This window comes from Brachionichthys hirsutus, chromosome 7 (genome assembly GCF_040956055.1).
Source record: "Brachionichthys hirsutus isolate HB-005 chromosome 7, CSIRO-AGI_Bhir_v1, whole genome shotgun sequence".
In the NCBI taxonomy this organism is placed as follows: domain Eukaryota; kingdom Metazoa; phylum Chordata; class Actinopteri; order Lophiiformes; family Brachionichthyidae; genus Brachionichthys; species Brachionichthys hirsutus.
In genome coordinates this window covers 13,524,234-13,538,258 of record NC_090903.1, presented here as the reverse complement: position 1 = coordinate 13,538,258, position 14,025 = coordinate 13,524,234, and the positions used below count along the sequence as shown (strand labels likewise).

General features: G+C 46.5%; 1 protein-coding gene across 1 annotated transcript in view; it reads right to left on the bottom strand.

Annotated features, from left to right (window-relative positions):
• Positions 1 to 14,025, bottom strand: part of LOC137895456 (potassium voltage-gated channel subfamily KQT member 5-like) — a 40,419-nt gene that overhangs the window by 9,194 nt on the left and 17,200 nt on the right. The window contains exons 2-8 of the mRNA XM_068740923.1: positions 4,921 to 5,011; positions 4,526 to 4,652; positions 4,079 to 4,254; positions 3,788 to 3,913; positions 3,518 to 3,628; positions 2,906 to 3,001; positions 972 to 1,066 (exon numbers count right to left, since the gene is read on the bottom strand). Of these exons, the coding sequence (XP_068597024.1) occupies positions 972 to 1,066; positions 2,906 to 3,001; positions 3,518 to 3,628; positions 3,788 to 3,913; positions 4,079 to 4,254; positions 4,526 to 4,652; positions 4,921 to 5,011 (822 nt within the window). The remainder of the gene's footprint in view (positions 1 to 971; positions 1,067 to 2,905; positions 3,002 to 3,517; positions 3,629 to 3,787; positions 3,914 to 4,078; positions 4,255 to 4,525; positions 4,653 to 4,920; positions 5,012 to 14,025) is intronic.

Sequence of the window (14,025 nt, the reverse complement as noted above, 5' to 3'; positions counted from 1 at the left end):
AACGATGTGTGTGTTACGCACTCAGAATAATGTGTGTGTTTCAGAATAATGTGTGTGTTACGCACTCAGAATAATGTGTGTGTTACGCACTCAGAATAATGTGTGTGTTACGCACTCAGAATAATGTGTGTGTTACGCACTCAGAACAATGTGTGTGTTACGCACTCAGAACAATGTGTGTGTTACGTACTCAGAATAATGTGTGTGTTTCAGAATAATGTGTGTGTTACGCACTCAGAATAATGTGTGTGTTACGCACTCAGAATAATGTGTGTGTTACGCACTCAGAATAATGTGTGTGTTACGCACTCAGAATAATGTGTGTGTTACGCACTCAGAACAATGTGTGTGTTACGCACTCAGAACAATGTGTGTGTTACGTACTCAGAATAATGTGTGTGTTACGCACTCAGAATAATGTGTGTGTTACGCACTCAGAATAATGTGTGTGTTACGCACTCAGAACGATGTGTGTGTTACGCACTCAGAATGATGTGTGTGTTACGCACTCAGAACGGTAAAATGCAGCTTCAAAATTTGTTCAACAATAACTCAGTTGATTATTGACCGATGTTTATGGAATTTTGTGGATATATAGATCCAGAAGAATCTGCCATAAATGCAGGACAATACGTTTTTGTTGTAACTCACAACATAGCGGGACTGAGCTGCTTGGCGGAGGTCTGCGCTCGCTCGTTAACAAGGAACTCGTATGTTGGTTTGATCGCACATGAGCCATTCAGCAAGGCGTTTAAACGTCATGCATGCTAAGCTAGCCGTCCCAGACTGGGAAAGGAGAACAAGTTAAAGCAGGTGCGATTATGGAAGAACAGCAAACAGTGAGTCAATCTAAACAGCGTTGAAGCTTGCGGAGATGGAAACGAGCAGGCGCCAGGCGAGGATGAGGGGGAGATGATGGGAGGGGCTGCGCAGCAGCGGCCATGTTTGTGAGTCTGTAAGTTGTTACCTACTTGGCGGGACTGCAGGTATGCAACGCCTTCAAATGAGGCTTCCAGGTAGCAATGGAAACCGAGTTCTCATCAGCAGCATAACTACGCCAGACACACTACGTGCAGAGTCGACAGGATAAATAAAATAAATGAACAATTAAGAGGCTTCGGTTAGGGGGGGGGGGGGCATTTGAGTAGGGAGGGGGGTGAGAGAAGGAAGGTGAGGAGGGGAAAAGAGTCGAAGCGGATTAGTTTTCGGGGTGATGTTGAAGCAATGAGTTTGTGGGGGGGAGGGGGGGGGGGGGGGGCAGACTAAGGGTGTGTGGGGGGGGGGGGTGATGGTGGTCAGGATACATGCCTGAAGGAGGGGAGTGCGCTTTGGTAGTGGTGCCAGGTGGATCGGAGGTAGGGATGAGCGCCGTCGGTGGAGTACAGACGCCAAGCCGCCTGAGTGGGGGGAGGGGGGCAGAGGAGGACAGGATACACGCACGCACGCACGCACACACACACACACCACAACACAGAAGGGTAGTGACACAAATGTGGTGAGGAAAAGGGTGAACACGTGAGGAAGCACACAGGACGATTGAGGGGGTGCAGGAGGTCGTCAGCGTGGAGGAAGCGGCTGATCAAGTGATCAATTAGCACAAAGACGTTTCCCCTAACGCTCCTCGAAGGGATGTCGGCTACCAACGACAAACAACAACAACGACACCCGACACCTGAGAGGGCGTTGATTGGCTCGATTCCTCACAGAGGCACGGGAGGACGTTAACACCCGACTTCAACGCCGGCCGGTTGCTGTGCTACTCTAAAGCGCTTTCGGGTCGGCTGGCGAGGCTTGATGTCAGTGGTAAGGCCCCGCCCTTCATGCACAAACACACACACACACACACACACACACAAACACACAACACGCAGTGGTGTGTGAGCAGGGAGAGCAGCGTGAGTCGGGGAGTGAAGAGAGTCGGAATAGCAACAGCAAGGTGTTAAAAAAAAAAAAGAAAATGGAAACTGCTTCCAACTTTCCTTCCACCTGTTGAGGATAATGTTCGGACAGACAGACAGACAGACAGACAGGCAGACAGACAGACAGGCAGACAGACAACCGTAAAGATGATCCTGTCCTTGCATGTCAACACCGTCAAACAGCTCGCCTTTGTCCTGCACTTTACAAAATGTCCCAACTTTATTAGCATTGTTGTTGCAGGTGTGTCCCCCCCGAGTTTCAACCCTTCTTTTGAGATACTTTGCTTTGAGTTGCGAGTACAAATCTGAGCGCACGCTTCCAGATTTTTTGTCTAAGTTTATGTAAGGTACAATTACAGTACAAAGTACCTACCGGTACGTACCGTCCTACTTCGTCTCCCTCCCTCCTCGTTAAAACTCATAATAAACCACATTTTACATTACAGTAATACTGTATAGCAGTTATCATTGTGTGTGTGTGTGTATATAGCAATTAAAAACCTTTTCCATTGTTATTAGCGTTGATTTGGTGTTTTTAGACGGCCGTCTAAAAACGTCTCTATTCCAATAAACGACATTTTGGAGGATGACCGCGCTGGAAATGACTTAAAAGCCCTGCAGCTGTGTGAGTCACCGTTGGACCTGAGCGGCGACAGCGTCACACAATGCTCATCACCAGCAGCTACACTCCCTGATAAGGGGACAAAGCGCGCACACACACACACACACACAGATACACACTGACACACAATCTCTGTCTCATACGCTCACAATAGCGAATGAAACCCCTTCACAGCGGTGGAAGGACGGAGAGATGATGAAAGCACCCAAAGGGACAAAATAGAAACAGCTGCTTTCATTCAGACACGATGAGCATGTGTGTGTGAAAAATGGGCACAGGAAATGAGAGGAAGAACTATTTTCAATGCAGAAACGTGCGTTGGCGCCCGGTCTGTGGGTTGATGCGTACGAAGGTGTGCGTCTACCTGAATGAGGCTGGCGGCGGGGTTCCTCCTCTTTTCAAAGTGCTTCTGGCGATGCTGCTCCTGCACTTTCAAGGCGAAACCCGAGCCGAGGATGCCCTGCAAAGCGGACACGCACACACACGCATGATGACGGAGGTCTAAGCGGGTAGAATATAGAAAGAAGACAGAATTAGAAAAGCCCTCGGTTGTTGGAAATCTCTATCTTTAATATTAAACGCACAATAGGCCGACACACAAGTTTACCCCCATTATTTGAAGAATCGCGATAATATTTGTAATCCGGATCCAATCCGGATTAAATTCGGCTGTAAGATAGAGGTCCCCATCCTACATGTTTGTGCCCAATTCTATAAACAATAGTCAATATAATCAACCGAGATATTTAGGAACACATTTTGAAGTTCCATTGACTGCAATGTTAACGAAAACCTCAAAGTGTTCCAGAATCCAGGATCTCTTCTGGATCATCACCAAAATCCATTCAAAATCTGTTCCTGGTAACATTCCCGACGTTTCCTGTAAATTTCACCAAGATCCGTCCGTAACGGTTTGAGTTATGTTGCTAAAGGACAAACAGACAGACAGACGAGCGCTGGCGTGCGTTTGACTCACCGCTGGCAGGGCGAAGAAGGAGATCCCCAGCAGAGCGAAACCAGCTGAGAGTAACCGTCCTGTCCACGTCTCCGGGGTCTTGTCACCATAACCGATGGTCGTAAGGGTGATCTGCGCGGCCAGAGGGTTGGGGTTACAACTACAAATACCAACCGAGCTGCTCGCCGCTTTTTCTTTGTGACCTTTCCATGCGTGACCTCGAAGGCATTCACGTGGACAGAAATCGTTCCTGGTCAGTGCCAGAGCAGCATCAAACACTTTCGCGCTCACCGTGCCCCACCACAGGGCGTCGGCGTAGGTGGCGAAATCCTTGTTAATTTCTTTTTCCACCTGGTAGACCAAGAAGGAGGAGAAGATCAGCACTAAGAACCCGATGTACCAGGCGGTCACCAGCTCCTGCAACACACACACACACACGCAGATGTAAATCATTTGTGCTGCGTCCTTCTTATAGCCGTCGCTATAGCAACCGGCTGGAGGGCAGAAAGCAAACAGAATTGCCTGCTTTTAAATACCTGAGAAAAAAGACAAAGAGAGACGAACGCTCAGAAGAAGTCCCACCTTACTATGTGCATAAACTACAGATCCCAGCAGCTTCCAGGTCCCGCCCCTGCGGTCCATGCGCACCATGCGCAGGATCTGAAGGAAGCGAAGGCTACGCAGGGCAGAGGTGGCGAATATGTTGCCCTGGCTACCGGCTGAAACCACAGCAACCGAGGCGATGAGTACGATGATGTCTGGGGAGTAGAAGAGTCGAAATTAAAGGTCACAGGCTCAACAGTGCTAACAACAGGGACTGCCCGTCAACATTAACGAAGGCTGCGTGCCTCGGTTTTCATTTTGTTTCCCATTGGATGACTTTCCCTGCGGTGGAGTAACCTGAATAAACGGGAGTGTTTTCAGAGACCAGTAACTGTACATGACCGGGACGAGGTTGCGTCATCGCGGCAGAGCGAGGAATGAGGGGATTAAGCGGCGTTCTCATTAAAGAGACGCACACAGACCTACCTATGACACAGAAGGGCTTCCTGGCGAACCGCAGGCGACCCTGCCAGCCTCGGTAGCGGCAGCAGCAGCCAGCACTCCATATCCTGATGATGTACTCCAGACCAAAGACGACAATCATCACAAACTCCTGCAGGACGCACACGTGCAAAAAAACCCCAACACTCTTAAAACTTTAAATGCTACAAATAACTCGTACAAGAGAGTCAAGGTATTTATATTACCTTGAACTACTGCAATACAGGATGATATATAAACCAGCTAAACTGAAATAAGCACGTACTTTTACTAGCATTACTTCAAAACATGCTGACTGCTTAACCAACGGCGTACTGCTAATTTAACCATGCAACATCGTCCTTATCTGTGTGTGTGTGTGTGTGTGTGTGCGCGCTAACCAGGATGAGGAGGCAGTGCGTGGAAATTTCCTGGTGAGCGGGGATGGTGGAAAACACAGAGAGAACCAGACATCCAAACACCAGGACGAATCTGTGGAGACAGAACACCACGCCCACACAGACTCAGATCAGGCATAAATTACACTTTATCACTGAATAAAAGCTTCTGGCTCATTAGCTCTCACACACAGACATGTTAATAGTGAAGCTACGGGGTGATGCGATCATTTTCTCGTGCCAGGCTACATTAAGCAGAATTCAAGTTCAGACAGTAAGAATAGAACAGTAACAGGATATACTCATTGCATCTTAGCATTCGCAAACATGCACAGTCGTCATTTTCTGCTATCGTTGATGGAGATTATTTTAATAGTAGTAGAGATATCCCGTGCTAATAACCTCCGGGCATGTAGGGGGCGCCCTAACCCCCCCCCCCAAATTAAAATATTTATTATATTTACTTTACTTTATGGCGTTAAAAATGGTTTTGTGATGTTTTGGATCAAACCGGTTGACAATTTTAATGGTGTATTGACTGACCAAAAGTACCCTTCCCTTTCTGGTCCAAGAAAAAGCCTTGCCCTCTATCCCACTTTGCCTTTAATCATTTGATTCTTTCCCTCTACCTTTCTTTCTTCCGTCTCTCCTCGGCCTTTCCTTCTCTTTCTGGAATCTTTCAACCATCACTTTGTCTTTCTTTCCACTTTCCTGTATGAATGATGGCGTTTGATTATTTTGCTTGGGACCCACGAGGAATGTAAAAAAGGGAGTTGTGTCTGCGTGCTTGCAGGAATAGCGTGTCTACCTGCGGTTGAGTTACAACAGAGAAGGCCTGATAGGCTCTTAACATGCAGCCCGCATCTGTACTGCATGCTGCCTCCTTCGCTAAGAGTTCTTTACACACACACACACACACATCACAGAAAGCCGGTTGATAAATAGCACAGTTGTAGAAAAGTTTGGTTTTTGGGTTTTGTGTACACAACCGCCGATCCTCCTTAAATAACCTCTCAATGCGCTCACACTTTAAAGCTGACAAAGCAAATCTGTGGGAGCAGGGGACAAAGGTTTCGATTCGCGAGCCACGATGGGTTCTAAAATTTGTCAGAGGGGCCGGGCCAGGAACAGATGGATGGAGTGTTTGTGTGAACTAATATAAATGACATGTAAAAGCCATTACATGAAAGGATTTGGCCTTTTACAGGTAGCACTACAGGGAAAAGGTCAAATGAATGAGGCTTCATTATAATGACATTTCATTTAATGATATAATTTGGTGGGCTGGATTATAAAACCCAAGGGGCCGCATATGGCCCCCGGGCCGGAGTTTGCCCGTAACAATGAAGACGATGTCTGAAGGAGTTTCTGCCGTGGAAATGAGTTTTATCCTTACACTATGTGCTGCAACCATTCATTTGTTCATCATATGATCAATTCTGAAGGCGGAAACGAACGCCTAAGAGAAGGCTGCCCGTGCTTCTTTATTTGTGGATTTTAGCGTTTGCAAACCATATTCAGATATTTCCTGGCGAACCTTGATCTTTTCAAAGAAAACCACGCGAGTTCCAAAGATGAAATGTGATGCCTCCTCTCAACTGAAGAGAATCTGCGTGAGGATGATTAGACCGCTCCCGTCCTCTGATGAACACGTCAACCAAACGGACATATTTTGGTTTCCACCGTCTGAGGTTAGGGCTGTGGTACCCAACTAGCATCACCAACTGTTGATCTGAAGCTACCGCATCAGAGAAAATTGAGTTTGTCATAGTGGGCTTTGTATAAAGTTTCGCGATTTTGCACGAACTGGAATAACTGGAAGAAAGAAAGCAAAAGTTTTGCTTGTGCAATCACAAAGTTCCCAAAAACGGAGGTTTGTCTATTGCGAAAGCGTTTAGCATGCACATGTAAAGATGAACAAGTATGCTTATGATAAAATAAAAAAAAGTAGGAAAACTATAAAAGGGTGCACATGTTCTCCTCTGTGTGTGTGTGTGTGTGTGTGTGTGTGAGTCAGCGAGAGACAGACAGATCGGGTATGCGAGAGGTCAGGGTTTTCCACACAATGCAGTCTGGTATCATTATCTATTTCCTTCTTTCTTGGTGTGCCAACCATGCATACCCTTTCAATCACGACGAGGGGAGGGAACGGAAACACGGAGCGAAAGACTGAAAGAGAAAAAGAGAAAGCGAAGACAGACAGTTTTGGGAAGTGGCTTTGAACAAGAGGATGAATACGCGGCTCGTAATGCCAGCAGGCCAAGAATAAAAGAAACAGCGGGAGACACACAAAAAGGAGGGTCATGGAAAAGAGGAGCGGAGCGGCAGCGGCACAAACCAAAATGAGCGGCGGTCACGTCGTTTCGCTTTCGTAAACAAAGCTGTAAAAATACCAGTAAAAAGTCAAACCAGTTAAGAGCAAAATATGCTTTAGGATATTACAGTTTGAGCAAAATCCCTTTCAAAGTTCCATATTTATATATCAATAAATTATTGGAATGTTATTATTACTTTATATGCTGTAGTGTAATACAATCTACAGAACCCCATACAGAAAAATTAAACATTAGTCTGTAGATGCAAGATAAATGTCCTAAAATGAATTAAATCTAAACTATTGATTGATTGATTGATTGATTTATTTCTCCTCCTACTGGACGAAAGTAAAATAAAAAAAATACTTTGGAGATGTACTCAGTTACTTTCCATCGGAAGTGACTGAACGTAGTCGGAGGAGAGATGAAAGCGGCAAATCTGTTCATCAGGAAATAAAGAAAAAGAGATAAAGAAAGGGATGAGGAATGGAGATTGATCTCTAAGGACTTTAGCGCCAATGTGCGGATTACCCGTTGCATTTGCGTGCGCATGTTAGCGCTGACTTGTTCAGCGATGCGACAAGGAGGGTTAAAAAAAAAAAAGAAAAAAAAAAAAGCAATCGCTGGCAGATAAAGAGATGATGGGGAGAGAGGAGAAAAAGGCAAGACGAGAGGGAGCGAGGGAGTGAGAAAGACGCACAGAGCCGTGTCCGCTCCTTGCCAGCGGGCTATTAGTTCATCCTCGTGTTTATCCGCTGGAGTGCAGTATCTCAGTCGATGATGGCAGCGATAAAACACATGCTTTTATTTCTAAGCAACTACTTGACCAAACAGAGCCGGGCCAGGGACACAGCTCTGCTCGGGTTAGCGCTCCCCGCTCACGTCTGAAAGGTTTCTACGCGTCGAAAGAAGAGGCGAAATCAGCGGGTTCACCGAGACCGGTTGGCATGCAGGAGGTCGGGTGGGGGGGGGGGATTCAATTAGCTTCTCAGAGGGGGCTTCAGAAGAGCAGAGATGTGCAGCATGAAGGGTCCGGGCTTTATTAATGATGTTTCCATTAAGGATTTACTTTACTGGGTTGTCATTTGGGGCGTCGACTCGGCCTGAAGGCCCGTTTACGTTCCCGATACGGACGTGGATGGACGGTGTCTGTCCATCAACGGGCGCATGCGTCCACACGTCTGTATGGACACAGCCGCGGGACGGAAGTGAAATGTCAAAGGTTATGGCATCTGAGGTGAAACAAGGCTAACAAGCTAGCCGCGCTCACCCTCCAGTCAGCTGTAAAATAAGCTATGGATCAGGATCAGGATCAGGATCAGAACATTACAAGGAGAGGAGCGTGGCTGCAATCTAGAATAACATTTAAATATTTTTTAAAAATGGAATAGTTTGTGGATGAGAAGTATCACACAAAAAACAACTTTATAGAGCAGCAGAGAGAGAGAGAGAGAGAGCGAGAGAAAGCGAGAGTGAGAGAGAGAGAGAGAGAGAGAGGAGAGGACATCTCTGAGGATGACTCCTATACCGGCTTCAGAAGCAGCTGTTTGTTTTCTTATCCCACATCTGAGTCATGTGATCCCAGAGAGGGAGAGAGAGAGAGAGAGAGAGAGAGAGAGGGAGAGAGATAGTAAAGTTTGGAAGAAGGGTACGACGAGAAAGAAAGAGCCGGACAGACGCCAATTTTCCATGATGTGGGATGCACAGAGGATGGATGACGGGTGTGAGAAGAGTCGGAAAGCTTTTAGTGTGTGTGTGTGTGTGTGTGTGTGTGTGTTTTCTCACTAACTAGACACAGACTGACATACTGTTAAAAGCCAACAGCTAACACAGTTCGTGCAAGCCGCCCACACACACACACACACACACGCACACGCACACGCACACGCACACACACACACACACACTGTGCATCGGCACCCGTCTCAGCGCTTCTCTTGACGAGTGCAGCGAGGCAGAGGGCGAACACACAAGAGTAAAAATGACTCGAAATTAAAAATGAATATTTGATGCAAGGAGAGCGCGGGAGCGAGGAAGGGATTGACTCTTTTTTTCCTTGAACTCCTTATTAAATGCATTTACCATTTGATTTCGGAGAATTCAAAGCGAGTGTAAACGCAATCTCGTCCAAGTCCAACTCGCTCCGGCCGAGTGAATTAGAGTCGCTGCAGATGAAAGACTTGAACTGCTCTAGCTGACAGCAGACCGCGTGGCGGCACGCTCTCCTCCTTCCGTTTAGCCGAGCCAGCAGGATGGGGTGCATTTTGACAGAGAGAGCACTAAACGTTTGCGTTTCCGGCCTCCGCTGGGCTTAGCCTTGATTAAATCCACTCAGCTGCAAAACCTCATTAGTGCTTCCCCGGAAGAACAATCCAAAGGGCGCCGTGATTGAACGAGTGCAACGCCTGCGCAGCTAATTAAAGTTCGATCAAGACTCGAGTCTATTCTCGCTTCTTACCCGAATTCTGGGGGGAAAAAAACATGTTTACGCTGACTTTGATTTGCTATTTTTACGTGTTTCACAAGACAAATATTTTCTTGAACGCATCGTTTTCCAGAATTATCAAGGGTAATTAACTTTCTAAAGGGAAAGCTGCTCGCCGGCGGCTACGGATGCTAACTCAGCACTGTTTATGGGCGGGTTTCTTTTTTACGGAGGTACAGAAAAGGAGGTTCACTAGGAAGGATCCGGGAGTTCGACTGGTCTTTATTGACGCTCCGGGTACCAGACACACGTCAAGAGGCGTTTTGAAACTCTTTTCTGTAAGACGAGGAACACACGAATCAACGGGCGGGCCTGGAGGGCGCTCGCTACAGCGGCGTCTTCGCAATCTAATTTCCAGCTAATGATGTTTGAGGAATGCTTCCGATGAATTCCCCGCTTCCGACAACACTAAACACGCTGTGATTTTAATCGGAGGAATGGCATCAGTGTTTTTTTTTTCTTTTTTTGTCATTTGATTTCGTCTTAATTAGGAACTCTCAGGAGTACCACACAATTAAAACAAATAATATGTTAGATATAATTAGCTTACTGTTACATGTTTAGTTAATGATTTTGTAAGTCAAAAACGTTAAAATCCGAGAGACCAGTCAGGAATTAAAGCAGCCTTGAGAGGGGGAGGGGGAGGGAGAGGGGGAGGGGGAGGGGGAGGGGGAGACCTTCTCCCACTTACAGTCTGGTGGGAATGTTCTGTGGGCTCGATGGAAATCAGCTCTTCCTATTTTTTCATTATTTCCTCCTCTCTCTCTAATTTATCTCCTTTTCCTGAATGAATCAAAAGAAAAGATTCCAAAAATGTTGGTCTTTGAGAAAGCCATGGAAAAAAAAAAATCTCCTGTGGCAGGAAACACACCGTTTCACGACACAACCTCAAATCTGATCAATCAGCGTTTTAAATGTGCTTTTTCACATGTCTTCAATTTAACTCCACACAGCAAAGGAATTCCTGCATCCTCCTTTACTTACTATCTATCTATCATGGATACAGTGATGTGAGGAATAGGAGCTGACGAGGAGTAGAGGTGGAGGAACACTGCATCACTGATCCTTAGTGTCCTGAATATCGGAAAAAAAGAGGGATTATCGTTTGAAGAATGGACGGTGCACATCTGCTTTGATCACAGGCCGGTTGATCTTATTATCACGTGACGACGAAGATTCAAACGACCTCGAAAACACAACTGAAGGCAAAAAAAGAAAGAGAACGTGTGCAGTTAGAGCCAAATTTTTAATAACATTCCAGCAGCTAGAAAAGGAATTCTGGGAATGTTCTAATCAGCCAAGCTGATTGCCTCCAGATAAGATGGATAACCATCAATAGGGACAAATGGCTGCTGATGGGGGGGGAGGGGGGGGGGTCACCCATTTAACCGGATCCACAGGAACCTTCAGAACCGTCTTTGATATTTGATTGGAAATGATTTGCAGACAATGAGCCGGTGTTTGAGTACAGTGTGTGTGTGTGTGTGTGTGTGTGTGTGTGTGTGATACGTGCTCATTATCAGTGAGATGCGAGCCTTATTCATTTTTAAAGGGTTCACTGAGACACTTTATCTATTCAGATTAATTCAGAAGCATGAAAGTTACCTTGAAAATATCAAGGCCGCAGGAGCCGGCATGTTTTGCACCAATTACACAAAAGCCACGACTTTTTCCATTTTCATTTTTCCTTTTTTGTTTTTGCTTTTGTTGCCATTGTTGAGCTTCCGCTTGCGCCGCAGCTTCAATAGCGTCTTGAAGTTGCCCAATCATAACTCTCTGGTATTGATGAGATTGATATTGGCATTTAGGGAACGGCAGCGTGCTCATCTGACGAAGAGCCTCACATCCTCATCGTTTGCTGCCGCAGCCGGATGTTTTCTCAGACACAGTAGCTTTGACATTTGGTTCCTGTTTGCTTGTTGTTGGTCAGTGCAGCTGGAAGGAGTTTAACGCTGCTTTGCTTTGGATCCTACCACACACACACACACACACACAGCTCCCGAGCCCGTCCCACCGGGCCCCGTCGCAGCCCAAACATTATTGCAGCTGATTACATGCCAGTCTGTCTTGATTAGCACCAACCGCCGCCGCGCTGCATCTATTTCCATCAGCGCTTCGCTGCTTTCTTTTTTTGCCGTTACTCTTTTTCTGCACTTCCTGCCCCCCCCCCCCACCCTCCCCCCACCTAATTGCGTGTGATTTGTGAGCAAGGTCTGTGGAATGGCAAGAGAGATTGTTAGAATTGATAACGCTGTAAATGAAAATGCTACTAACAACCTATAAATGTTGCTGTAGCGTGCAGCTTTAGAGCTACTCGGGACACACGGCGACCTCGACATGCTCATTCGGACTTTTGAGGATTAGCAAAATGACAAACGGCCTCTGTGTGTGTGTGTGTGTGTGTGTGTGTGTGCGTGTGTGTGCGTGTATCACTCAAGATACACTCCAGCTCAAACACACAGAAGCAGGGACGAGGCTTGTGGCCACATGCTTTTAATCTGGCGTCTTTGACTTAAAGCTGTCCCCAGCTGTCGGACACTGACAAGACTACAGCCAGGAGCGTGTGTGTGTGTGTGTGTGTGTGTGTGTGTGTGCGTGTGCGTGCAGGACCTCAGGACGTCGTGATAGCTTGTGCAGCTCCTTTTCACATTACCTCCTGTGTGGCCGCGTGACCGTGTGCGGCGGGGATGTGTGTGTCTCTGTTGTGTCATAATTGAACACTGGTTTGTTTCCATTCCCTCATTCTCGACCGTTACAGGTATTATCTTACGATTGACTTCTTCTCTTTATGCGGGTTATAAACAGACACGGGATCCAGTTCAGTCATTTCTCACCGTCTATTGACCACGAGAGTTACGGCTGCTTTTGAAAGCGAAACTGAAGTCTTAACAATTCTCGGATGGACTTTCCATCGTCCCGGCAGCCACTGGGTCCGATTAGCAGTTCCTGATCGCTCACAAAATCTGACCGACGTGCAGCCCACTGCCAAGCGTTTGCCAGAACGGGAGGTTTGCGCTGAGGAGTGCAAAAAGCTCGGAGCTGTTTCAGGTTGAGTCGGACAAAATGAGCGATAGATCTGCGGGATATGCTTCGTTTCCCTAAATGGTCCTGAAACTGTGCAGGACTTAGGGGCGGTGGCTAAAGAATAGAAGCACCTCAGCTAGCGTTCACCTGAAAGGTGACCTTTGACCGGAGGCTTTCAGCGGAGCACACAGGAATCCCTTTGGCTCATCTTCATCATTTAAGATCTGTCTTTATGTCTCCATGGACACAATCTCCGTGTCACGAGTCTCTGACTGGGAGAAAAACAGAACCATCATTGAGCGCGGTACTTTTGGCTGAAATAACTTTATTGATAACAGGACTTGGACCACGACAGTGTTCTTTGAGGTTGCCAGAAGAAGAAAGAGACAGAGAAGAAAAGATATTTCGTTTTGTGTTGCGTGTGTCTGGGAGTGCGGCCATCTTAATGGATGGAAAATCTCTTTACGCACTCCAACACAAGATCAAACCATCGCATACACAAACACACGCACAAAGAGCAAATGCGCACGCAAGCTTAATCGCACGTCACACACTTGAGGCCGAGAGGAAAGAAGCATCCGAGATCCAGCGACTTCGCAAAGCTTCACAAAAAGCACTAATTGGATCATCTTTAGCATTAAGGATCATATTTTGCTGCATTTGTGTGTTGGGTTGTGTTAGTGTGTGTGTTTTGCGTGCAAATCAACAGTGCAAACCGTGAAAGGCACTCACCTATTGGTCGAGCAGCAGCGGGAGAGAGAGCAGCAAATAAATGTGTCTCTTAATTCCTGCAGCTAGAGCTGAAGAGGTTCATGCCGGATCAGTGCCTTGCCCATGGGCATCGTCAACATCGTCCTGAAGTCAGCTTTTATGGCTTTATTTTGATACCCCTTGATATCCGTAGGCTATACGGTTTCAAGAGTCTCTATAAGATTAAGTGAAATGTCTCAGAACACACCCCGCCAAAATAAAAGGGACAGCCTCAACTCACCCAATCATTTCAAGCATTGACTCTTTTCCTTTTTTTTTTTTTTTAGCCTCGCCGTGACTTTTTGGTGCGTTCGGATGCTGTTGTAATTTACCAGACTACGCAAACCGAGTCCACCCTATACCTGGGTCTGAATGAACTTGACTCTGCGTGAACGTCTGTTCTGGATCAGACCCTCAGAGCCACATCCCAAATAAATGAAATGTTGCTTTTTTAAAACATTTTGTTAGTCATCACAGTTTTTTCTGGAATAAAATGTCAGCAAATTCCTTAAAGTAAAGTCAATTTAACCACCG